This window comes from Rhinolophus sinicus, chromosome 11, assembly GCF_057876585.1.
Source record: "Rhinolophus sinicus isolate RSI-liver-muscle chromosome 11, RSI-T2T, whole genome shotgun sequence".
Taxonomy (NCBI): Eukaryota; Metazoa; Chordata; class Mammalia; order Chiroptera; family Rhinolophidae; genus Rhinolophus; species Rhinolophus sinicus.
Genome location: NC_142511.1, coordinates 13,302,338 through 13,329,341, shown reverse-complemented (window position 1 = coordinate 13,329,341; position 27,004 = coordinate 13,302,338). Strand labels below are relative to the sequence as shown.

Sequence of the window (27,004 nt, the reverse complement as noted above, 5' to 3'; positions counted from 1 at the left end):
ATGCTTCCTAAAGTGTTTGTTTTAGAAAGTATAGTTTTATTAGTCTTCAGGTGCATAGGACTATGCAGTGTAGAAAGTTCGTATTCACTCAGAGTAAATTGAGGTTCAAGTGAATACATCTGATCACAAATGAAGTTTTATTTGATTCCCATAAAAGTTTTTTTATTTTAATTAAAATGATAGTTTGCTCCGTTATTGAATATATTTCAAGTGAGGCTAGTTTTATTTTTAAATAACGCCTGCCTCATGCCACAGAGGATTTGAGGTTGTTATAACAAATTTTTTTTTAAAAACACGCTAAAATAAACTTATGAGAACTTAGGGACTTAATAATTAGAGGAAAAAAACATGGAGATAAGGAAAAAGAAGAAAACACAATTATGTAGAACTATCAGGACCCATACTCAGTTTCATAGTTTCTTCCTAAGCTTCCTAATAGCCAAAATAATAAATTAAAAAAATAATTCCATTTAATTGATAAAAATAGGAGCCTTAGCAAAAATGAATTGTGATGTCAAGCAATGAAAATTTTCACTTTATAGATGAAAATTGTTATCGATATTTTAATTAATGTTGCTTTTTTATGATTCAATTTATATAATACTATATATTCTAGAACTACTTGTTGTTTTTTTTTTAATCACATTTTTATGCCTATTTGAATGTTTTTTTTGTCCAGGCATTTACCACAGATTTCAGGGTACACTGGGCTCAACATCCTTTAAGGCCAGAATTTGCAGAAAGTACCTACTTCTTGTATAAAGTAAGCTAATTTACCATTCTTTTTGCTGTTTAGCCCCCATTCTCTGTTGGATATCTACCTTAAAATAGTAATTGGGTTTTCAGTGTCCTTGTTTAATGTTATAATAGTTGGGCATATCACAGTTCTTACTAATCTAGTCCATAAAGTAATTGAAAAATGCCAGAATTCATACCTAAGTTTTACGGCTTTTCAAAATATTTATGAAAACATTTCTTTAAAGAGAAGTTTTATATTCTAGATCTGCTTTCTAAAGCATGTTTCTTGCCTTCCTTCAATTAAGCAGCCTTTTGGGGCATTAGAAATGTAATCTGCAGGCTAAGATATTCAATTGGATGGCTTTCTAATTGTGTGTTTAAGTAATTCCATAAAGCAGATCCATGGCTTATTTTCAGAGCGAGGTTCTATATAACTTGTGGTCCAGTGCCTGTTACAATGCCTGGCACCTAGTAGCTACTCAATAAATATTTGATTAATGAATAGGCATATGGTGATACGTGTTTTATATATATATATACACATATATATATATATATTCTCCTTTTTAATAGGCTACAGGAGACCCTTACTACCTTGAAGTAGGGAAAACACTTATTGAAAATTTAAATAAATATGCTAGAGTGCCTTGCGGATTTGCTGCCATGAAGGATGTTCGTACTGGAAGTCACGAGGACAGGTAAAACGATTCCTAATCCCTTTCCTCAGGGGAACAATGAAACAACGCAAAATGTGACTATGAGTTCAGATTCACATACACTTAATGCTTTTTTTACAAAGGGTATTTGAAAATGCAAACTTAGTTTATTGTGTTTATTTTTAAAACTCTTCTTTAATAGGTTCATTTTAAATTGTTTGAAGTGTGTATTTTTATCATAGTGCCTGGCATATAGTAGGTTCTCAGATGATTTTTAAATGAGTGAATGATTGTTCAATATCACAACTTTGGTATGAGGAGTATTGGGAATGTTGAGGGTTTTTTTTCTTTGTTAATAGTTTTTTTTTATATTATGTAAAATGTTAGAAATTATCAAGGTGATGATGAGTAATCTGGATTATGATTTGTGTCCAGTCAAGAATTCCTCAAAGACGATATTGTGGTTAATGTGTGTATTCTTATTCTGTTGCTAATTTGGAGGGCTGGGGAAGACCGATGGCAGTTTCTGTTTCTTTGGATACGCGATAGATGTAGATGGCACGAATACTCACAATATAAAAAGCACTCTTTGGTTAATGCAATATTCACTAACATTCACTAGCATTCCACTTATTCTGCGCTGACTTATCTGTCATTATTTTAATTGTCCAGAACATAGCAAGAAATCTCTAAATAAACACTAAAGCTGTGTTTGTTTATTTCGTTAGCAAATGTTCATTCCATAAATATTTACCAAGGCATCTTATGTTCCAGAGTTATGCTGGTTTGGGGAGATTAAAGATATAAAAACATGTCTTTTCTATCATTGACTTGCTGGGGACAGGCAGATAAACAGGTTTTAAAACATTGTGTGTTTTAAAGGGCCAGGAAATGCCAGTTGGGATGTGATAGTCACTGAAAGGTTTCTGGAGGCTCCTGTGTCCTGAAGGATGAGCAAGAACTAGAAAGAACAAAGTGGTAAAAGGAGTGTCAGGCAGAAGAGCTAGAGGCACTCATCTTCTCAGAATTGTCCCTTAGTCCTTCGCTCAGTATTTAGATAATAGCTTGTTAGACTTGAAACTTTCTTCCCTGATCACAGCTGATGAGACATGGGTAGGTTTCTGAAAACAGACACAGAGATAACAGCCAGTAATGAAAGCAGATAGCCTGTGTATTTATCTGTAACCTTTATTGACTGCTTCTTACATTCTAGGCACTCTTCTAATTAAGCATTTTCAATGTTTAACTCATTTAATCTTTACAACAATCTTGTGAAATGTAACTTCTATTATAGTCTTCATTTTATAGATAGAGAAACCAAGGCACAGAAAGGTTAGGGAACTTGCCCACGGTGACATAATTAGTAAGGTTAAGTCAGAATTCTAATCAAGGCAGATTGGCTTTTGACCACAATGCTATACTGGCAACTCATTCAAGGTACAGTAATTAATCACTTAGTGTATGCCAGGCACTCACTACACTTAGCTATGAGGATGGAAAGGTAAATTAGAATCACTGTAGTCAGTGAAGAAAATTAGTGTGTAAGCAAATATTCACCAGCCATGTGATATGTGCTGTAGTGGCAAGAAGGGTAGCAAGTTGAGGAATTACAGAGGAAGACATTTACTCTGTTTTGAGTCCCAATTTTCTAAATTTAACATCTTTTCCCCCCCCACTGAATATTCTTCATATGATGTTGTTTCTGGACCTCTACCGCTGCCTTTCCCCATTATAATTGTATTCTAGTATATAGAGTGTCTCTTAAAATGTCGTGTCCAGAATTAGCCAACTCAAAATGTGCCTGGCACAGCGGCCCTGTTACCATCTGGATTCAGGCAGAGATCACTCACTTCCTGTGGGGCTGATGGGCTCACACTCGAGCCAGTGGAGGATCACTGCTTCTTCGATTCAGTCATGGCAGCACTGTGCCTCTCAGTTGCATTTAGCCCAACAGAAGGCTGAGAACCAATCTTCATCGTACTGTGTTATTAGATGTGCTTTAGATTTTTTAGCAGCCTTATTATGTTCAACTCACAGTGAACTTGTGGCCAGTTGACCTCAGATACTTAACTATGGCCTGGTGACAAATGGGTGTGCTCCACCCTGCTCTTGAGCAACTGATTTACGTTTTCAGTGTAAACTTTATACTTAGTGTAGAACTTTATACTTACCCCAAAATAAAACATTTGTGTGTAGGAAAAATAATGACAGCTCTGTTTTTGAGTTCACATGTATGCCAGGTGCTATGCTAAATAATTGACACTTGGTATCTCAATTAGGTTTTACACCAAGTTAGGGGTGTAATTGTTATGTCTTTACAGAAGAATAAACTGAAGGTCACACTCCTTGTACAGTATCCCCACGGTCACATAGTATCCCCCGCTAGTCAGCAGAAGGTCTTTTCTATTTCCAAAGCCCATGTTCTTTACCACTATGTTCTGTTAGTTCTCCAGTTCATTTTTCAGTAATGCTGTTTCAACTTACATTCGATTTAGTAAATGCTTATTGAGAGCTTACCGTGCGCCAGGAATTGGGCATGGCCAGAGGTATGAAACTGCAACCCATCCAGTAAACTACAAGTTACTTATTACTGCCAAAAACTGGGATACTTTGGGAGATAATAATTTAATTTTGTTACTATTACTCCATCTAACAGCTCTGCTCTTTTTCTGCCAGTTTTAATTAAAGCTTTTTAAAAAATGTTTACTGAAACATTATAACATTGAGTCGTTTATAAAGTCACATACATTTTTATCCCCTTCATTTCTCCATATTCCCTTCTTGATAGGTATTTAAATATTTACAAAGTTATCGTTATCCTTCTGATTTTGGGTCATACTTTTTTCATGCAACTTTTTGTAAATGATTTCCTTTACCTTGAAAGCCTTCTTACTCATCACTTAAATGGCCACATAATAAACGCCATCAAAATTGTATTACTTCATCCAGTTCAGTTAACATTAATTGAAGATTATATGGTTCTCGGTACTAAAATTTATCTGCATTACCTCCCTGCTGTTGGTTCTCTATAGAAAAAATGGAAAACTCTCCCTCATTGGAAGACCAATAGGAAAATCTTGTCTGCAGTACTGATAAGATTTAGTGTACCTGTGTGGTAGGCAGCCGCTCTGGTCTTTTTCATTTCTTTGGAAAATATTTGGAGTCAAGGCTGTTACCACCAGGGCATAGATATAGTCTATAGTTCTGTGGACGTCTAAATTGAAGTCGATAGGTCTATTGACCTTGACTCTGTGGCTTTCAGATAGTTGGCATTTGGACATTTTTATGTTCTTAGATTTATTTGTGACCTTTTATTTTAGAATGGATTCCTTCTTCTTGGCTGAAATGTTTAAATATCTTTACCTGTTATTTGCGGATAAAGAAGACATTATTTTTGACATAGAAGATTATATCTTCACAACCGAAGCTCACCTGTTACCTCTTTGGCTCTCTACTACAAATCAAAGCATCTCTAGGAAGAACACAGTAGGTTATGTTTTTGAATGAAATATCTTACTCTCTTTTTTATTTCTCTGTGTTTGTTTTACTTTTCCAGGTGAAAAGTAATCCATGACTAGAATTCCATAAATGTAGTGTGGTAGGAGGAAAAGTACACTTGATGTTTTCTTGTAATGCATCCTATATACACTTACATTTTATTTAATGTTTCCTTTGAGCAAACTGTAATGTTAAGTAAAATAATTGTTTTTATTCACATGACATTCTTGTATATTGTAGACTTCAGAATACACAGAACTGGATGACAGTAATTTTGATTGGACTTGTCCAAATACCCAGATTCTCTTCCCTAATGACCCATTGTATGCGCAGAGCATTCGTGAACCCTTGAAAAATGTGGTGGATAAGAGCTGTCCTAGAGGGATCATCAGAGTGTAAGATGTCTTATTTTATATTTGTTAATATCAAAGTAATATTATATCAAAGTTAATATTAGTAAATGACAGAGACTGTAAGGAGCATAACAGTCAAGAAGACATTCACTTAAGACCAAAATTACTGACGTATATAGTTATCACTGATTGAAATAAAAATTATTAGTAAAGTTGGATAGCAAAGTTTATTTTGCAATAGTGTCTTTTTCATTATGGAAATTTTCTATTTGTCTTTTGTTTAATAAACTAAGTAATAATAGTGAGTGAGTGGACAGCATATAGTAGTTTTCAATTTGTGTAGCTTATTTTTATACAGAATAGTTTCATCAAATGCTTCCACATGTCTTGCCATATGTAGGAAATATTTTTTCTCATACCTATAGTTTTTGTGTAGTACAAACGTAGTTTCTCTTTTGTTTGATTTTGTTTTTTGATGAGGTACTTAGTCTTCGTTGTTAAATAAAATTTTTGCATTAATGAATTCATTTCTTCCAAATAGTTACATTAGAAAGGCCATTACTAGGAAATAAAAATAACAATTTTAAGTTAATGTTTATCATTCACTAATATAACTATTGTTTTACCTTTAAAATACTGGGAGAAAACCCTGTTTTTTGAGAAAGAAAACAGTAGTAACAGATTCCAAAACCAAGCAACCTATTCTGTTCTTTCAAATGGTGATAATTCTGCTGAGTAATGTTACCTTCTATATAATATACATGCTTTTATAATTGTAAAATATATTTGAAAGCCATACCACTTATTAATAACCTAAGTTACCTGTAGGCAAATACCTGTTTCCAGTTATTCCATTTTCACTAGTTCTAAAACTAGCAATTTTGCAAATATCTATCATTATTTTTATTTGCTTTATGTTTTTCCCCAGTTCAGATTTGTAGTTTTTTAAGCCTTGCCTATGATTACTTTTAGCAGAGAGGAGAGTTTCAGGAGTGGAGCTAAACCCCCTCTGAGAGCCAGAGATTTCATGGCCACTAACCCTGAGCATTTAGAAATCTTGAAGAAGATGGGGGTGAGTTTGATTCACCTCAAAGATGGGAGAGTCCAGTTGGTTCAACATGCAATCCAAGTAAGACATTGCTATACTCATTAGATACCACCTCTACCCTTTTTGGTCTCATTAGCTTTAATAAGATAATGGCATTTGGCTTTTAAGAAACTTTGGGTGGTTTAAAGTTAGAGAATCAGAATTTTAGGGCTTGGAAATATCTTGTAAAGCCATCTAATTCAACCTCTTTATAGTATAAATCAATGAAATCACAAATTGGTTAGGTTGGATGATTTGCTTAAGGTAATAAAGTCAAATGTAGGACTCAGATCTAAGTTTTTTGTTTCTCAATCCATTGTCTTTCCACTATTTTTATTTAGACCCTAATCTTAAAAGCTGATAATTAGTTTTAATATTTCTATCTCTATATTTTACATTATTTTAGAGCTATAGAATCCAAGTATTTTATTCTCTATAGAAATCAAAATTTGCACGTATTTGTCTATGCCTAGGAAAGATAACATGCCTCTTGAGGAAATTTTTATTAATTTTTGCTTTAAAAAAGTTTTCATAACGTGAGGTCTTTACATTATTCACCTTAGTAATACATTAAGTCTGAGAAGACTACATAGTTTGCTAAATAATTTCAACCTAGAACCGTAATCGGGTATCCCTCAATCTCAAATGGAACCTTCATACAACCTCACCTTCCCCTCAGATTCCTGTCTCATCTCTATCCTTGCCATATCTGTCCTGACTCAAAGAGTATTTGACCTGCTTCCTTATGTTTCACTTGCCCTCACTCCTCAGTAGTGGGAGTGGCATCTGCGATGACTTTGCTTTCACTTAGGCCACCAATGACGTAATTGCCATCCGATGGCCTCTTAATCCTTATATGATCAAACTTTTCTGTAACGGGTTGACTGACCCTTTTAAAAATATGCTGCTTTTTTGGCTTCCAGGGCATTCCAGGAGCATGTATTTTCCCGCCTTATCTGTTCATTGCCTTGTAAATGCCTTTGTCCTTTCTTGGCACAAACACTCAGTGTAGGCACTGCCAAAGAATCTGATCTTTCTCGTCTCACGATCCTCTTCTTCAGCAGTCTCATCTGTTTCTGCAAGCAGCTGTCATCTTGGTACACCTGATTTCTTAGAGATGCATGTGTAACCCTGATTCCTAACTTGACTCTTAAACCCAACTTTGATCTGTCATATATTTCTGCATCTCAATCTCAAGTCTGTCCAAACCTGAATTGTCTCTTCCTGCCCCCACCTCTGTGCCTCTTTCCTTCTTTTTGTTCCCCCTTTTAGTAAACCCTGTTGTTCTCTGTTACCAAACTAGAAATCTTGGGATAGGCTTGACTATCTGTCTCATAACTCCTTTCTATCCTCCTCTATCTTCTAACTCCTATCAAGTCCCATTGACTTTTCCTATAAAGTGTCAGGAATCCATCTTTTTTCTACTGCAGTCAGTCAGGCATTCTTCAGCTTTTCCGCTGTTAAGACTCAATTCAAATGTCATTGTCAATATTTCCCAGACCCACCCTGGCAAAATTGGTCATTCCCGTCCACTTTCCCACTTGAAAAATTTTACTATAGCTAGTTTTACATGTCTCTCTCCTCTAGATACAAACTTTTTAAAGTAAAAGACTATCTCCTCAGTGCCTAGTCAAGTGCTGGGATATAATAGGTGCCTAATAAATATGTTTTGAACTTAATCTGGTTGTTGGTTCATAATTTCAAAGAAGGGAAGTACGGATCACATATGAGGTTTATTTCTTAAAAGGGGAGACAGTGGAGAAAATAAGCAAAGACTATTATTTGATCATTGGGTGGTGGTCCAATTATCAATTTGTATCAAGAATGGTTTGTAGAACAATGAAAGAAAGAGGTATTGATAAGAATTGTAATTTTCAGAAAATATTTCCCGAAGTAATATTTTTTAGAACAAATCAGGCCATAAATATTTGGTAGGGACCAAAACTGAATGAAGAAAATTTAGAGTAAACGACTAGAGTGCAGTAGTATTTAAAAAATGAAAAAGTTAAATGTTGCCAGAAAGGGAGGATAAAATGATCTGCTTCTTTCCCAGGCTGCTAGTTCAATTGACGCTGAAGATGGGTTGAGGTTCATGCAGGAGATGATTGAATTGTCGAGTCAGCAGCAAAAAGAACAGCAGCTCCCTCCACGAGCTGTACAGATTGTGTCCCACCCGTTTTTTGGCAGGGTCGTACTGACGGCTGGGCCAGCGCAGTTTGGGCTAGATCTGTCTAAGCATAAAGAGGTGTGTACACTTATAATGTGCTTATGGAAATTGAATTAAAAATACTGTTTAAGTATTATCTAATTTCTTAGTCTCTTCTAATTTAGTTTTAATTTTATTTTTAAAAACCTAAATATTCCGTGTTCCAGAATAAAATAAAGTTAAAAGCATATCTTGCAAATTTTGAGTCATAATTTACATATATATGTATAGGTGTATATATGTGTATATGTATATATGTATATATATATGTGTGTATATACATGTGTGTGTGTGTGTGTGTGTATATATATATATATAAAATGCTTACAGAATTTTACTTAAAATATTGTTCAGGTACTGTCCAATTCTTGGTCTGTTCTCTCATTTAGTATCTTTAATTTATCTAAAAATAGTTTTCAGAATTTTTAAGAACTACTAGAACCTTTCTTTGAACAAGAATCTAGCTCAGAGGCTTAATGTAGAGAAGAACTAAAAGCAGAAGTGCTCAGGTGGCTGTGGAGAGCATCAGAGGCTGAGGCTCCACTGAGCAAGCTCGGAAGACCACTAAGTTAGTTCATTGTCTTCGTTTTAATATAGGAAACGAAGAGCTACATAGCTGAATGGTTCACAAGTTCATCTAAATTTATTGGTTGCAGAGCTGGGACCAGAACCCAAGTATCCTGATAATTAGAAGGCAAAGCGCTTTGAACTCTATTACCCCTAATTTAGACGTTTTCTAGTGTGTATTATAAAGCTATGTCGGTTTATAGATTGATTCATCCATTCAGCAACTCTTTATTGAGTCCCTGCTATATTCTAGGCACTATTTTAGGTGTTTGCTGTATGTCAAGTTTACAAAACCCGTGAAGATCCACACCCTCATGAAGTTTACATTCTAGAGGAATATTAAAAAAATCTTTACACTAAATCTTTCAAATCAATTCTCTGGTGGATTTAATTTTTCTAGGAAGAAGAACTACTTGCAGATTCGTGTAGACTAAACTTATTTTTTCCACTCTTTCAAAAGTGTTTCTGGTTACCAGTGATGGTTTTAAAATGGTTCCCAGCTGTTGTAAGTGTGGGTGTGGGTATGTAGTGAATCTGCCTTACTACCATTGTGTCTTTGAGCAAATTATGTAACCTGAGTCCCAGTTTCCCCCTCTGTAAAATGGAAATATTATCTGTGTTGTTTCATTCAGGCTCATTATAAAGATCAGGTTTAGTAATTTACATAAAAATATTTCATAAACTGCAAAGTACGATAGAAATATTGGTTGTGTACTGTGATATGCAAAATGTTCAAAACAAAAGTTTATGCTAAATATATATGGGATATGTTGTCATTAGCAAAGAAATGAGGTCTACCTAAAGCTCCAGGTACTGAATTTTATTTAATGACTAGATAGTGATTTGAGAAGATAAAAGAATATTTAAGTTACTTTTATTTCTGACAGACAAGGGGATTTGTTGCAAGCAGTAGACCATACAATGGTTGTTCAGAGCTTACCAACCCTGAGGCAGTGATGGGAAAAATTGCTTTGATACAAAGAGGACAGTGCATGTTCGCAGAAAAGGCACGCAACATCCAGAATGCTGGAGCCATTGGTGGCATTGTCATTGGTAAGTCACCCTCCACCTCATTCTGTTGACTCAGAGGAGGTAATTTTTAGGATTTTTTCCTTTTGTTTTCTGAAATTGTAGCAAAGATTTTGGTATTTTTTTCTTCACTAGATGGCATAATGGACAGGTAATCTAATGACTCTTAATTTCTGTGTATCTCCTGTCTTTTTTGAAAGGCTAGATTTGGGTTTCTGTATATTAATGCCAGTAAAAGTTCTTGGGTCAGGTGTGAAGGTGGGGTAAGGGTGAGTGGTAAAAACAACCAACGTTATGGATAAGAAAATGTTTTCGTAAGATCCAAAGCCTTGCTAAGGGCAAGAATTACATCCTGCCACCTGCAGTGGGAGCCATTGAAAATATCCATTCCGCCACCAAGCTGCAGGTTTTGGAGTCAGACACAGGAGAGAGGGTTCCTGGCTCTGCCACAAAACTGTGGTGTCAACTTGGCCCAGCTTCACTTTATTTATCTGTTTATTCAGTAGAACAGTTTTTGAGCTCCAGTGAAAATGTTAATATCTTTTAGATGGTTAGAAAGTTTGAAGCTAATATGTATAAAATTTCTTAGCATAATGGCTGACATATCATAGGTATAAGTACTAGTTGCTAGCAAATATTTTCTCTTTAGGTCTTTTCCCCCTGAAATTATGAACTTCAAATCATATCCTCCAGGTATTTTAAGCTGTGTATTTTGCTTTTGTGTTTGCATAGAAAAACAGGCCATAACTATCAAGAAAAAGAATCAGCTTTTCTACGCTTTAAGTAAATAGGCGTTTACATTCAAAAAGAACTGGGAATTCTGTGGTCACATCCTAGTTGTGAAGTTAGTTCTTTTGCATAATTTCTCTCACAGGGGAAATCCATTTTGAATTTTTTATTTCTAATTAGGATAGATTTCCTTTTTTGAATTCAGGGTAAATAAAAGTTAAGACATTTAAGATACTATAATTTACTTCAGTGAAAAATTATTATTCCTTTTGCTTATCTCCCATATGGGCACTCCAATGTTGATTTAATGAATGCATAAATTTCATTAGTTAAGTAAGTATCAGGAAAATTTCTGCTTAATAACTTAAATCAGTTATTGGCCTGCAGGCCAAGTCCAGCTCACTGCCTGGTTTTGTAAAAGTTTATTGTAACACAGCCTTGCCACCGTGTTTACGCTTTCAAGCTACAGGGGTGGAGTTGAGTGATTTCAGCAGAGAATCGGAAAACCCAAAATATTCACTATCTGGCCAAATATAGGAAAGTATGCTAATGCCTGACTTAAGTCATTTCTTTATCCTTGGCTATATGCACCCTGAGATTATTTTTATTAAAAAATTTAATAGCTTAATATCACTATCATTTTGAACATGTCTTACTAAGATTTTAAAAATATAAAATATTAAAAATGAAGTCTGGAACATATGTGGAATATTTTAGTTTCCCTAATTTTTGGTGAAGTCTAATGCTCTTAGTATTCTATATTCTGCAAGGCTTGTCAAGTCAAACGTTTTCTATTTGTTACAGAATCCTATACTGAGTTCTGTGGGTAAATAAATTAAGAGGCAATGATCCTTATTCTCAGAAAATTTAATTTTTTTTTTTTTTGAAAATTTAATTTTTAAGGGGAAACTTTCTTGTGTTGTAACTTCTTCCCCCTAAGTTATTTCATATCTGATGAGGCATTTTGTTTGATTTTAATTGTATATAATTGAGCAAATTGGGACTTAGTTGTTTTTTATTGCAAGTACTAGAAGACAAATTATCTTAGAAATCATTTGGCTACAAAAGACAATTTATGTAAGCTGGTTTAAGAAGGCAAGTTTGTGTACTACTTGGCAATGGAATTATTTTTATTGAACCCAAGAGTAAGAAATACAACTGAGCATTCTAAGGAAGTAGAAGTGGGAACTAAGAGTCATCAGGAACCATGATAGCTAGTGTTTTTCACATCCCTGTCTATCTCTGGAACCTCCTGGAGACACAGAGAACAGAACTCTGCATGTCTCTGCAGTTGTGCTTCATTCTCCAGCTTCCTGCCAACCTGCTCCCTCTTTGCTCATTAGTTCCAAAATGGCCATTCCCATTGCTACCTGAAATAGTCTTTCTGTGTGCAACTTCCAGGTCCCCCAGAGAGACTGGGGGTCGGGTAGTCCTCTTTTGTCTAGTCAGTTATGCCAAGGGGGTGAGTCCTATGTGGTATTCTCTACTTAGCAGGGCCTATCGGTGCAAGCTCTCTGACAAGGGACAGGCAGATTCTCCAGGGAGACTGGCATGTGAGACTAGGGGTGGACGTAATTGGCGTCACCAGTAAAACAGTAGTTAGCAGTCCTGCTACTGTTATTAACCAGTATAAAATAGCAATAGTGCTTCATTCAACTTATAGAGGAAGAACCACTATAGTCGTAAGTATTCTTTGTGAATAGTATATAAAACAGAACTGTCAATTTGTAGTTTTGTAAGAGAATATAATGCCATTAGAGGAAATCTTAAACAATAAAATTTCATTCATAGTTCTCTTTATCATCCAAGTCTGAAGTTTTCCATTTCTAGGCTTTTTCATAGCACATGAAATTTTTAGTCATAATCATAGAATTTTCTGTTCTATTTCTTCATGTAATAATATTTTGCTTTTTCTGTGTGTTTCATCAGGTAGTACATTATAATTGTAATAGGTTACAGTTGTTCACAATTATAAATATTACTTCCATAAACCACTTTGGGCATAGATCATTTTGCTTCTTTTGAATTATTTCCTCAGGGTAAATTTCTAGGAGTAGAATCAGTGGGCCCAAAAAGTATGTTTGTTCTTATGGTTCTTTATGCATAAAATTAATGCTGCCACAGGTTAAAAACAGTAAAGATGGGTAGGTAGACCTTCTTAACAGTCACCTGTTTTTATGTTTGCCCTATTCATTTTCCGGCTAGATGACAATGAGGGGAGCAGCAGTGATACTGCCCCTCTGTTCCAGATGGCAGGTGATGGGAAGGACACAGATGACATCAAGATCCCAATGCTTTTCTTATTCAGCAAAGAAGGAAGTATCATACTGGATGCTATCCGGGAGTATGAGGAGGTAGAAGTGCTCCTTTCTGACAAAGCGAAAGATCGAGGTAAGGGTAAAAATCATCGGGTTTTTTATGCAGGCTAGCATTCATTTTGCTAGTTTGATAACAGAAGTGATTTATAAAAAACTGATGTTTGGTTCACTGGTAAAATCCGTAGAATTTTTAGAAGATGGTTTCAAAATAGATTTTTCATTTGGAAATAAGAGCAGCGAAACATTTATTTGGCTGTGCTGACTTAGGATGTTTTTAGAATTATATTGTAATGTGTAATTTATGATTTTTGCTATATTTCTGCCCAGTGATAAAAATGCAAGAGATTACATCTAGAGAGTCATTTTAACATCCACAAATGTTCACCATTCAATTTCACTGAATCTGCGTCTTACATTTCTTTCATAAGGAGTAAAATGAGATGGTATAGAATGGTACTGTGTGCAACGTAATAGTAATTGGGCTTCACCAGGCCACCTATAATCAAGTGATCACTGTCCTGAAGGCAGTAGAAACCTAGCAGCTTCTCTCCACTAAGATCTATTTATAAGTTAACAAGACTTGCAAATGGCTGGTGTCTGAAGAACAAGGTAGCATGCATGCCGTATTAATTTATGAGAGTGTATTGTATAGTTCTCTCTAGGCCAAAATGTTTGTTAGTAATTTGGAAGCTCTTTGAAACCCCAATTACTGTATAAATGCAAGGTCTTACTAGTATTCTTTTATAGTTTCACACCCAGGAATAGGGGAGAAAAGAGGGAAAGTGAACCATCAGACATAGGCTGTGATCTCACTCACGCTAATGATCTTTCTTATCCACTGGAGACACCTATAGGCTATACTCCTCCCATCCTTCTTAAATGGATCAAGTTGTATAATTTGTATAGGGTTGTTGAATCCCCTGGGACGTTTGTTTGACAGCTATGTAGGAAACTGACTCAATTCGCTATAACTTCCAAATGGAGCAGTAAAAAAAAAAAAAGTTTAGCAGTTATCTAGTGCTAGCCAAATCAGTATTTTATCTTGTCTTCTTGTATTGCATTTTTCTTATTTGAGGTTCTTTCACATGTCAGCTATTTAAGAGCAATGAGGTGGGTAGGATATATGTATGAAAGGATGTTATAGATGGAAACAGAATAAAAAGGATTTCTAGTCTTCTTTAATCCTCCTATGTACCTGATGTTTTTTCTGAGCCCTTTTTCTAAACTCAGATCTTCTTTCCTTTATATATGCATTTAGGCACATCAAATGCAGGCAAATTATTATTCCATGTAACTCGTTAATGCCTTTGCTTTTTCCCCCCCTATTTTGTGCTACCATTGGAATTTCAGCAGCAATAATAAAAGGTAAAATGATTCCAAGCTACCTTATTAATAGTAGTAAGTATCTTGCATTAATACATAAATTATATGTATGTGTGTATACATATACACATACATAACACATATGCACACACGTGTACACATGTATATAATTTTTTTCAGTGGATACCACAATAATATCTGATTTAATGTAATTAGATTATTTTCATGTCTAGTCAGCTGTCCCATAATAATTCTTTACTGATCCTGTCATAACAAATCCTATAAATTAAATATCCCATATATTATAATATGAATTCACTAGTCTGTGTCCATGCAAGTCACTAACAGACATTATTGTTTTGGCACGTATTACTTTTGGTCACTTTTTATTTGAGTACAATGTAAAATATTTATAATACCGACTTGTTTTAAAAACTCATGTTTGTAGGGGTGCATGGGGTTAGAGCTGTGAAATCATGTTACAGCGTGCCGTCCCAGAGATAGGATATAAGAAAAGATAAATTATAGCACTACAAAAAAATTATGTGAACGTTATTCCCTTAAGAATCTTGCAGTAAAGGGGCCTTATTTAAACCATGTACATTTTAAAATTAGCATAGTCTATAAATTTATTGAACTGATTCTGTTATAGAGTGATCTTTCGACAAGTTTTTAAAAAACTCCCGTTTTTGTGTGGTTCTTTTCAAGAACTGTACAGCTTTATTAACTAAATCAGCAACAAGTTATAATTGCTAATATTTATCAATGTAACAAAAATAAATGATAATGGTTTTATTAAATCGGCTGCTTTATTCACTTAAGAAAATAGCCTACGAAGTGAATGGCAGTGGTTGTCATTAATTTATCTTGTGCTCTTACTGCGTTCATTCGTGTTTCTCTTCTGCATCAGAATCAGCTGATGTACTTGTTAAAAGTGTAGATTCCTGAGTCCTACTACAGAATCTTGAATCAGACTCTTAAGGTGAGGGAATCAGAATATGAAATTTTAAACAAGCATCCCAGGTTATTGTACTCAGCTACGCTTTGAGGAACACTGAAAAAGACCAAGAAGGCACCCCTTTTTTTTAATCTCCCACCTACCGTGTTTCCCTGAAAATAAGACCTAACCAGGAAAGTAGGCCCTAGCATGATTTTTCAGGATGACATCCCCTACACATAAGCCCTAATGCGTCTTTTAGAGCAAAAATTAATGAGACCCGGTCTTATTTTCGGGAAACACTGTATGTATCTGGACATATTATACCACCAGGGTACTAGGATTATATTAAGTACACCAAATAGAGCATCATTAAAATCTAAGCATTACAATGTCCACCAGATTGCCCTTTCTAAAATCTCATTCCATAAATACATATTTCCCTTATAAAATCACATAGTTTTGCTCGAGCAGTTCTTCCCACATGTTAATACAGAATATAGAAACCCCAGAACAAGCCCCCACTCCCACCTTCTTATTCTGATAAGGCCCAGTCATTAATATAGAAATATCAGCAGTAGTCCTATCTGCTAGCAAAAGTGTTCAGATATCTTATTACAATAGCCCCTCCTTTATGTGAAATTTCACTTTCCACAGTTTCAGTTACCCATGGTCAAGCACGGTCCAAAAATATTAAATGGAAAATTCCAGAAATAATTCGTGTTTTAAATTGCATGCCTTTCTGAATGTGAATTATCCGGCATATCCACACTACGTACACTACTGCCCATTAGTCACTTAGTACGTAGCCAGATCAGTTACCAGGTGTTTTGAGAGAGAGAGACTACATTCACATAACTTTTATTACAGTATATTGTTATAATTGTTCTATTATTGTTGTTGTTAATCTCTTACTGTGCCTAATTTATAAATTAAAGTTTATCATAGGTCTGTATGTTTGCGAACAACATGGTGTGTGTGTGTGTGTGTGTGTGTGTATATATATATGTGTGTGTGTATATATATATATATATATATATATATATATATATATATATATACAGGGTTCAGTACTATCTGCGGTTTCAGGCATCCACTAGGGGTCTTGGAACACATCCCCACAGATAGGAGGGGACTATTGTACACATTCTTCTTCAAAAGTACCGTATTTCCCCGAAAATAAGACCTCGCTGGACAATCAGCTGGAATGTGTCTTTTGGAGCAAAAATTAGTATAAAACCTGGTCTATTTTACTATAAGACTGGGTCTTATATAATATAATATGTGATATATAATATATAATAATATAATATATGATTTATAATATATAATAATATAGTATATATAACATATATATGATATATAATATAAGACCCGGTCTTATATTAATTTTTGCTCTAAAAGACACAGTAGAGCTGATTGGCTAGGTCTTATTTTGGGGGAAACACGGTAAAGAATTAGTAATTTATCAACTGGAAATGGTGCTTCTTCCAGTCATACCATCACACTTCTAAAACCAGCCACACTTCTAAAAGTTAAGTAAAATTTTTCTTACCATGTTTCTCATGTGTCCTGTCTTTCTAAAATGTCAAGTTTATAAAGGTACTCAATAATTCCAACCCTGCGCCCACGAACGAAAAGATACTGTGTCATTACCTTTAGATCCAAATTGAAATAGTTTATAAATAATCAATTTCCTTCTCTCAATATTATTTCTCAAGGGAAAAAAAAATCAGCCTTTTAAAGTTTCAATACGTTACCATGCTTGCTGTTTGCAGTGTGTGTCTACAGTGCCTTAAGAGCATAGACGGATGTTTTCAGGGCTACTCCTCTATTTGTGTCTGTCCAATGAAGAGGCAGACCGAGAAAATGGGGGAAAGAAAAGAAAGGTCCCCTGGTTTGAGCTGGTCAAGATTTAAGCCTGGCGGTGTTAGTTATTTTTCCTAAGATTATCCCCCACTGAAGTTGATTGGGGTAAATGTGTCCTAAAGTGGAACTTTAAAACTTAGATTGCTTTTGGAAGGGATTTGATTCTGGGGAGAAAAATCTAGTATGTGTGCAGACAACCTCTTTGCTGGGAAAGGAACACCCAAATCATTCTTGTTGGCAGAATTGATACTTACCTACCCTCCCTTCTCCAACCTTGGCATGTTTTCTGGTGCAATTTTGCATTTACAAAATCACTTCCCTCTTTCTGGGAATGCTTTCTCCATCCCTATCCCCACAGCCATGGCCTTTTTCTTCTTTGAGGACATTTAGCCTCAAAGTTTAAATGCCATCTTCTTCATGAAATTTCTCTTATTCTCAGGTAAAATTGGAGGGCGTCTGTTTAATATAGTTCTATTTTGACATTTGTATTGCCTTGTACTTTACCTGTTTCTCATCTCTGTATTCCAGTACAGTAAATGCTGGTTGTAGAGATGAATGAATAATTATAGAGCATCCAGTCTTTAAGTCTTTGCGCAAGTTTCCCTGGTCCTTTTTTTATTAAAACTTAATTATTTCCTTTTCTTTGTATTTTGAGATTTTCTGTATGCTTTTTTTGCTCCCTGTGTTTCTGATACACCGTTCCTGAATTTAACGATGTAGTCAGTGGTTTTGCTTTTAGAACTATGATGCTCTATACCAGTGGTGTCCAAACTGTGGCCCGCGGGCCAGCTGCAGCCTGCGATCCATTTTTTATTGGCCCGCAGCAAATTCCAAAAATATGTTTAGTTTACTTAAATAAACCAGGTGAGGTAATACGTACTTGACCTCGAGTGAGTGGCCCGGCTGTTTGTGTATTTTACCGCATATGGCCCTTGGTGAAAAACGTTGAAAAAAGTTTGGACACCCCTGCTCTATACTGATGACAGCAGGCACCTTAGAATGAAGGTTTGTATTACAGCAGAGTGGCAGACACTCCCTCCTTCCTTTGTGTATTTCTCCAGCTGCCATTTTTACTTTACTGATTGCTGCTGCTTTGGCTATCAGATATTCTTATATATTTGATCTGTTTCTGAACTTGCTCTTCTTTTGCACTAATCTCTTTATTCCTGTGCCAACAATAAAAGTTTGCTGTTTTGAATAGATTTTAATATATGAGAAGGCAACTCTCACTAATTCTTTTCAGAATTTCTTGATTTCTCTTTGATGTATATTTTTCCATAGGAATTTAAAAATCTGTTCCCAAAAGTAAACAAAAAGAAGTAGCAATGGGATTTATTTCGGAATTGTATAATTGCATGCTTTACTTATAAAATGGGAAAATTTTAAATGTTAAGACTTTCCCTCCAGGAATATACACTTGTAAATTTAATCAGATCTTGTTTTATGTTTTCATTAAGATTTTATAGTATTAAGCAATACAGGGCTTGGATCTTTCATAATACATTTATATTCTGTGTTTCGTAGCTTTTATTTTGATTATGAAAAGGGTGCTTAATTTTATTTCTAACCAGTTACTGCTACTATAGAGGGGTTATTGCTATTTGCCTATTTATCTTATTTTTATTCCTTATCAAATTCATTTAATAGTGTTTTTAAAAATTAAAGAGTTGCATTGAGTTTAAGTATATAATACAACCTGAAAATACAATTTGTTCTTTCCTTTTCCTGTATTTACACTGACTGTTATCCTATTGTGTTAGCTAGATTTCCAAAACAATATTGTATAATATGTAACCCTACGGTAATTTTTTGCCAAAAGCACAATCTTTATTACTAGGTGAAATAGCCCTACACCTTTTCCTAGCTAATACAACGTGGAAAGAAACTTGAAGGGTTTTTCTTTGGTTTCTTTGTTTTGGTTCTCCCTTGAATTTAGGGTAGCCTAGCATAAATGAACTCCAGCCAGCCAGCTCCCTTTTTCTTCTTTGGGCGGTTCCCTAATTGTCTCGTTAAAATGTCCCTTTTTCACAGCTTAGAGAATGTGTGGGCACGCCTCACCTTCGTCCCTCTTCCCCCAACACACACCCGAGGAACTGGAACTTCCCCAGTCAGGTTCTCCCACCTCATCGGGGTGTATACACACACCCACCAATACCTTCCTGCGCGCCTGTTGTTTCCTTTCGTTTTTCTGGTTTTAGAATAGTTCCATCTTCCCTTCTTTGACTAACAAACTCTACTTACCTTTTAAGTCTCAGCCCAGGTATCACTTTCTGAAGGAAACCCTCAAATCTCCTTAACATGTGTCACAGAGGTCTCCATTTATTTTGTGTGATTCTTTGTAAATGTCGTTTTCCCTGACGGGCTGTAAGATCCGTCAGGGCAGGTCTGGTGTGTGTATCTGCCTAGTTTTCTCCCTAGCACCTTACAGAGTGCCTGCGCCACAGCGGACACTCAGGAGATATTTGCAGATGGACTGCAGAGACCCAGGAGCATGCAGCATGTGGGCGTCAATGCTATTTAGGCACTTCCTTGTAGGAACCCTAAATAAAATGCCTCTCGTGGTTTCATTGTATATTCATTATAAGAGGTTTAACCTGCTGTTGCGCCTTCCAGTGGATTTTGGAATGATTATAGTTTATAATTCATAGACCAACAATAATGAAATAGAATTTTGTAAGTAATCTTAGTTCTTGGCTTTATGAAAATATTTTACTTAATTACATTAATAGCCTTAAATCGTCCAAAATTTTGTATTACCTGCATTTTCATGGCTTACTGAGTGGGAATTTTACTTTCCAAAAGAACGTTATCTTAAGATATAGCAATGATACGAGTATGTGCTATTTAAAATTTATTCTATTTAATATGGTCTTATGTGCAAGGTCTCCTAAATTTAGATACTTAATAAATTTTTGATATATGATGTGAATTTATATGTAGTTTCATAGTATTGTTTAGTATAGTTCTTGGCATTTACTAATATCCATTGAAGGCAGTCTTATCAGTTATTAGTCATTCTTTTCAATTTGGAAGAACATTTATTTTCTAATGTCCCATTTTGCAAAATGAATATACAGAAAAATGTGATTGCGTTATTATAAGGCAATGTTTTACCCTTCATTGTTACTGTTCACTGTTCTGCATTAACATGATTTTCTTTAACTTCTACTTCTTCATTTTATTGCAAAAACCAGTATGCTTTTGAAAGTGAGATCAATTTTTTAAAGGAAAAAGGAGCATGAAGTTTGTCTCTTTCATACACAGATCCAGAGATGGAAAATGAAGAACAGCCATCCTCCGAAAATGACTCTCAGAATCAGAGTGTGGACCCGGTTATATCAGGTTCTCAGGAGGTGGAGTTAGTTGATCAAGAGTCTTCTGAGGAACGCTCGCTAAATTCCCAACCAGAATCGTTATCTCCAGCAGACACGGACAGTGCTGCAAGCGTCTCTCCTTCCGAACAGAATTCTAATCCCATGGAAAACCATGAGCCCCCCAGCCTTGATGGTGAATGTACAGATTTAGATAACCAAGTGCAAGAACAGTCAGAAACTGAGGACGAGCCCACTCCCAACGTGAGCTGGGGCAAAAAGGTACAGCCCATGGACTCCATATTAGCAGACTGGAATGAAGATATAGAAGCATTTGAAATGATGGAGAGGGATGAACTATGACTCACTGAAGCACCTCCTGGTAGGTATTTAAAAAGAAGAGGTAAACTGTGGTTAATGGACTCCCTCACACCAAGCGGACTCTCCGGTGGGAGGCGGTAAGCGTGGTGATGAGCGACCACGTTCTGACGGGGATGGTGGCTGGCGTAGGGATCCAGAGCGCGCCTGGCAGGATTGACCTCGTTTCAGACTGTCCCACCCAACAGGGAAGCTCACAGTTCCCCGCTCAGAGGAGAACATCGCACTACCCGGCAGCACCTCAGGCCAGGAAAAGCTTGCTGGACGTGCCTAGGAAGCAGATTTCTGCGGTCTCTGGATAGACAAGAAACAAATTCAGTTAATAGTGGGGTGGGGAATAGGCATTTGTATCGCTTTCTAATTAAAGGAAGCTCAGCTGTCTTGGTTTTGGGGTTAGAGGCCCTTTTGGGAAACACGAGTGCTGTGGGCATTCTGGTTGTGCTGCCTTCACAGAAACACTCGAAGTGACCTGAGTGGTTATGAAGCAGACGCGTTCATGGGGAAAAGTGTCTTTGCTCATCACTTCCCCTGCTTTGCTGTGTAATAGATGATCAAGATGACTTGACTCTTCCTCTTAACAATGTCCTTTTCATTTAAACCAAAGCCGAAGCCAGTGTACTTTCCTCAGTGAGTTCTCTATATAAATACTAATCATTGGGACCAAGGAAAAAGGTCAGATAATATATCTTGGAAATTGGTTACTTAATATGTTTGGAAAATGGAGTAAGGGAGAAACTAGAATATAGTTGCAATATGAACTTGCCATTGGGCCTTCCATAGGGAAAGCTGTGACTACTCTGAAATGGAACATAATGTTATATCCTTGTAGGGTAAATTATCGTTTTTTTCCAGTTCATTTTCCTTAGAGGTGATTACCTCTAGCCATCAGCCTTACTCCATGCCATGGTTAGTGTGCAGTTTGAGCCACAAGGCCCATATCGCCAATAACTGAATACATTTTCTTCCATTTTTCTATCTTAGGGAGCCTTGATAAAACTGGTAGTGATCTAAAAATCCTGGGGTAGCTACTATTTTTTTTTTCTCCTTCAAAACTATGGTTTCTAAAGTTGTGCTTCAGGAGTCTGTCACATTTTCTGTCGAAGCATGGTTTTTAAGTTTGCTTTTGCTTTTTTTTAAACAAATATTCCTTCTGATACGCACTTGAAAATTAGTCTATGGTAACCTGTGTAAAAAACTTACACAGTAGCAACTAACATATAGACATATAGATGGATGAGAATTTTTTCCCTTTTTTTTTTTCTTTTTTGTGGCAGTCTGGTGCTGGCCACACTTAAGTTTTAAAAAAACTTTGTGTTTATTGACATTTGTAGATAGCCCTGTAGTTGAAATCATGGCTTTACTCATTTTATTTATTTTTAAAAACCTGAATCAGTCTAAAGGAATATTTGTGAGACTTAATTTCCTTTCTCTTTACTATGACATTATATAATAACCTTCTCGTAAAACAGTTTTGAAGTACTGATGAACCTAAACTGTATATGGAGCTGTTAAAAGAACAGCAGTGCTGTATTGTAGTTATGTATATTCATGTACAGTATGTCTTAGATCCCAGGTAAACATATTTTATAAGGGGATTAATAGCTGCTTTAAAAAAATTCCAGCTAAACTTAATTGGGTCAGTAAGTAATAAATCTAATAGAGAATTCACTTTGGGGGTTGGGGGGGGAAGTACAAAAATCTTCATTGGGTCTTAATTAAACCTGACACCCAAATGGATATTTTTAGTCACTGCATGTGAAATTTGGTGTAAGAATATTGAACTATAATACACAGAGTATACGAAAGGATAGACATAGTGCTTTGTTCACCTTAATTGCAAAGCTGCCAAAATAGCTGAAGCTTAATTACTTGACTTGCCTTGATTTATAGGACTGGGGCTTGGAGAAAGGAGCAGATGTTCCTCTAAGATTTTGATTACAGAAGCCTTATATTCAGTGATTTGATTTTGTATTTGTAGCTCAGAGCCATTGTAGTCTAAATCTAACTTTTCTAAGTTATCAAAACAACATAATTTTTTTCCACCAAAGATCTTGTGGCATACAGTGGAAAAGCCAGCTTACTGTCACTCTCCCTTCCTTTGGCCGTTAGGGGGAGTTGTTGCTATTCATTGAGGTCTAGAAGCAAATTATTCACTGGTTTAGAAAAGTGAATCCTAAAAAAAATTTATACTTAACACCCAGAAGGAATGAAACTTGATTTTTCCCATTTAAGGAAAGAAGGTGTAACATTCAGCTTCAGAACTCCAACATTGCAATTGACTCTACATTTCTTATTTGACATACTGCCATAAAGTTGTTTTTGAGTTCATTAAAAAATTCCAACAGCATTAGGTTTTTTTATGTTTTGTTTTTTTAATTCCCTTTTATATACATTTGATTTACTTCCTAAAGATTCAGGGGATCCTATGAGACCCTGAATTTTAGAAACATCTGGTCTACCTCAGTAAAAATGTTGACTGCATAGAAACAGAGCTGAAGTGGTCACCACAGCCATAAAATTGTTTGAATAAGAAGGATTTATACAATGTTTACAAACCTGGAATCAAGTAAGGATTTTATCTGAAAGTTAAAAGTTAAATATTAGAGCAAATATTTAATTCAGGTATTTTCAAGTTTTAAAACTTAACTTGTTTACCTACTAAAAATAGCTGTAGTTTTTCTGCTTATGAAAGTCCATTGAAATGATATACCCTAATTTGCAATACTTTTACCATAAAGTTTTAGATGTGAAAGAATTGTAATTTACTAGATATGTTTGGGATGGGATATTTTCTTAGGTAGGTTTCTGTGTGTGTTTTTTGTTTCTCTGTTTAACCTTAATAGGCTTCCAACAAGAATAGTTGCTTCAGAACAAATAATTTTTTGATATTATACTTTTCCCTTTCTTCACAGTATTAGAGAGTAAAATGAAAAATTGTGCACGCTCTGACTTTAATTTCTCTAATATAATTACTCTCTTAAGAATTATTTTTAATTCTAATTCCATCACACAACGCTTTTTATAGTAAAACCAGCATTTGTTCTCTCACCAAACCCCATGCCAAATTCATCATAATGAAAGCTCAGCATCAGTAATTCAAATAGTGCTTATAGTTTTCGGTGGTGGGGGGAGTGTTAGTAACTATTCCAACCAGTCGTTTTATGCACAAGGCTTCAGTCAGAACATAGAAAAAAAAACATTCTGTGAATGAAATATTGTATGTTCAGATTTTATAAAAGACATTTTTAAAAGCCCAATTTACAGCCGTATATTTTCTTATGATGTAATTTATGAAAAAGATGTCTGTACTAACAGGTGCTGTAACACTACTGTTGTTGGATTTTATTGTTTGGTGATAAATGTATACAATATTTCTAAGGGAAACTATGTACTGTGATGTAAAAGTCTGGGCAAAATGTATATAATCCTTGTATATAATTGTGTATTTGATTATAATTACTGATTGTAAAGATTTAATAAAATATGTAAATATTCTGGTCTAGTTTTAATTCGAAATTTTAGCATCAGTTTGCGTATCTTTATACTTTGATATCCTTTAAAATGTTTTCTCCACTCTGTCTTCCCTTTAATTTTCATTTTACCCCAATTTACTTGGGAGAACATCTTAGGGTATAGAAACACAAACATACATTCAGCAGTTCCACACTCAGCTAGTGTCAGCGCCCCTCAGAGTGGAGTCAGAGTTAGTGATTCCCAGTGTCAGTACTGCTAACATGGTTATGTTTTGAGTTTACTTGTATTTAATAAAATCAGTTGTCCTTCTGATATTATCATCAAAAGAAACACTAACTTCTGTTAGTTCCAGTGAGGCCATTATCTCTTAGCAGCCACTTTCAGACACTGTGATACTATGCTTTTCATTTCTACTGTTGCAGGGTTTCAGAGCTCAGCTATCTTGAAACATCTATTATTAATCACTGTTATTCATTGATAATTGCTTTCTTTAAAGATGAGCAAACTGAGATTTGGACACATTGTAAGCATCTTACTCAAAGACCCACCTTTGGTGACTGGGCAATGGAATGGAAACCCTGTTCTATTTCCAGAGCCCTTGCTGCTTCCATTGTGCCACCCTGTCCCTTCCCGGCTCAGTCCTTCTCACCTCTCCTCCCACCCCCACTTCAGTTTCCTCTAACCTTCTGCTCAGCCACTGCCTTCCCACCTGGGATTGACATTCAGAGATGGTAGTATCCAGCAGATTCTCTGAGCATTAATTCCAGTCAAGCACAGTGCACCACCATTTCAGGAAGCGTGAAAGGATCCAGTAGTATCTCTTGGAAGATTTCAAAAGGAAGGTTGCTTTTCTGAGTAAAGCAAACTTAAGGGGTCTGTCTACTAAGAGAAGTAATTTAAGGGCTAATTGAGAGTCGTAGGCCTCAGCATCTGCCTGCTTTAGTCTTGTGCTTCTCAAAGCCTTGCTCGTGATTTACCCTCAATAAGCCTGGAGGCCTGTCATTTTTATCTGCCCTCTTCAATGAAGTAAATGGGAGGCCACTGATGGACCCTTGGGGATTGTCTTAAGCCATAAAAGAATGCACTCGACATCCCAGATGACAGTGGGAGAAATACAGGGGTACCTCGGTTTTCGAACGTAATCCATTCCGGAAGACCGAGTTCTGAAACGTTCAAGAACAGCCGACAGCCAGGCCTCAGGATCTTGCACTCAGTGGAAGCCGCGTGACATGTTCAACTTCTGAGGTGTGTTCGAAAACCGAAGCATTTACTTCCGGGTTTAGGGCATTCGTAAACTGAAATGTTTGTGAACAGAGACATTCGAAAACCAAGGTACTACTGTACTTAAATTTAAAAGTCCTGTGGTGTGTGACAACTCATTGCTGCCCTCCGTTCAGTCTCGGTGATGCTGTCTAAGACACAGCAGCAGCAGGTAATGTTGAAAAATTACTCTGGATATAATAGGATGGGATTTCATAAAATGATTGAAAAGCTTCCTCACGTGGTTGAGAGAACCGAAGTCCCTACATAGAGTCAAAAACAGAAATGTAATACCAAGGAACTGGCTGCCACCCTCCCCGCCACCATCACGACCCTGGTCCTGGAGCCGGCAACATGAGGTTCATCTTCCATAGGAGCCCCAACTTGACCTTTTCTGAACCGCTAGGAAAAGCCATTGGCCTTCGGGCCCCAGAAGCAATCTGACAAACACTGCAAGCTAGCTTGCCTTGCAATCCCTTTCCCCATTCTCCCGTCCACTTCTTCCATTTGCAGAATAAATCAAGGTCTCAAATCAGTCCCAGACAGCTGCTGCCTTCAGAAGGGCTAATCTATTCATTGAGCCACTTTCCTGCGTCTCCCGTACCAAGCTAATTGAATTCCAGCCCTAGCCATCTTCTTGCGTCGTTAACGTTTTTAAAGCCCTGTGATCTCAGTCTCTAATCATTCCTATCCTTTCAACGCAACCTCATCCACTCCTAATTCTTCAGCACCTCCAAGCCACTGATCCTTGGATGAATGGATTGTAGTTTCTCAATTCATTGGCCTCCCTGTGGCCTCACTCCCCAGCTTGCCCACCGCTAACCTCTCTTCTGCTCCAATTTAGCAAAACTTTAAAATCGTAATTAAACCCACTACTCACTGATTCTGCACCTAAATGTAAGTTATCTGTTGGCACTGGATGAAATCACGCCCCCACTGTGACTGGCCGCACTTTGAATCATGACCACAGATCTCAGGTGAAATTCAGTACTCCCCCAAATTCCAACCACGTTTCTCTCGCTAATTCATTTTCCCACTTGGAGACAACAGTTTCACACCACCTTTTTCAAATATCCCATGCTCTTCGCCTGTCACTCACCTGATGACCTCACCTCATATTTCTTTGAAAAAATAGTTGCAGTTGAGGATGACCTCAGCTTCCAACAAGCTATCTGCCTGCTGAGTCCACATGACTTGTACTTAGTCCTTATTATGATAGTCCCTGCATGTATCTGAGATAATCCTCCACTTTTTGTACCTTGATAGTGGAG

The 27,004-nt window shown here is 36.2% G+C and overlaps 1 protein-coding gene across 4 annotated transcripts in view; it reads left to right on the top strand.

The window, feature by feature from the left end:
* The window catches only part of EDEM3 (ER degradation enhancing alpha-mannosidase like protein 3), a 54,114-nt gene extending 29,621 nt beyond the window's left edge, over positions 1–24,493 (top strand). Inside the window, exons 12-21 of one of the 4 annotated variants that reach the window (XM_074322440.2) lie at positions 680–763; positions 1,312–1,436; positions 4,715–4,880; positions 5,133–5,287; positions 6,218–6,374; positions 8,386–8,577; positions 9,993–10,158; positions 13,069–13,254; positions 14,532–14,579; positions 20,575–21,136. In XM_074322440.2, coding sequence (XP_074178541.2) covers positions 680–763; positions 1,312–1,436; positions 4,715–4,880; positions 5,133–5,287; positions 6,218–6,374; positions 8,386–8,577; positions 9,993–10,158; positions 13,069–13,254; positions 14,532–14,579; positions 20,575–20,984 — 1,689 coding nt within the window. In that variant the 3' untranslated portion in view covers positions 20,985–21,136. Of the gene's footprint in view, positions 1–679; positions 764–1,311; positions 1,437–4,714; positions 4,881–5,132; positions 5,288–6,217; positions 6,375–8,385; positions 8,578–9,992; positions 10,159–13,068; positions 13,255–14,531; positions 14,580–20,574 lie in introns of all 4 variants that reach the window. The other 3 variants (XM_074322441.2, XM_019738076.3, XM_019738075.3) reach the window with 3 other exon arrangements.
* The last annotated feature ends 2,511 nt before the right edge of the window (positions 24,494–27,004 follow it).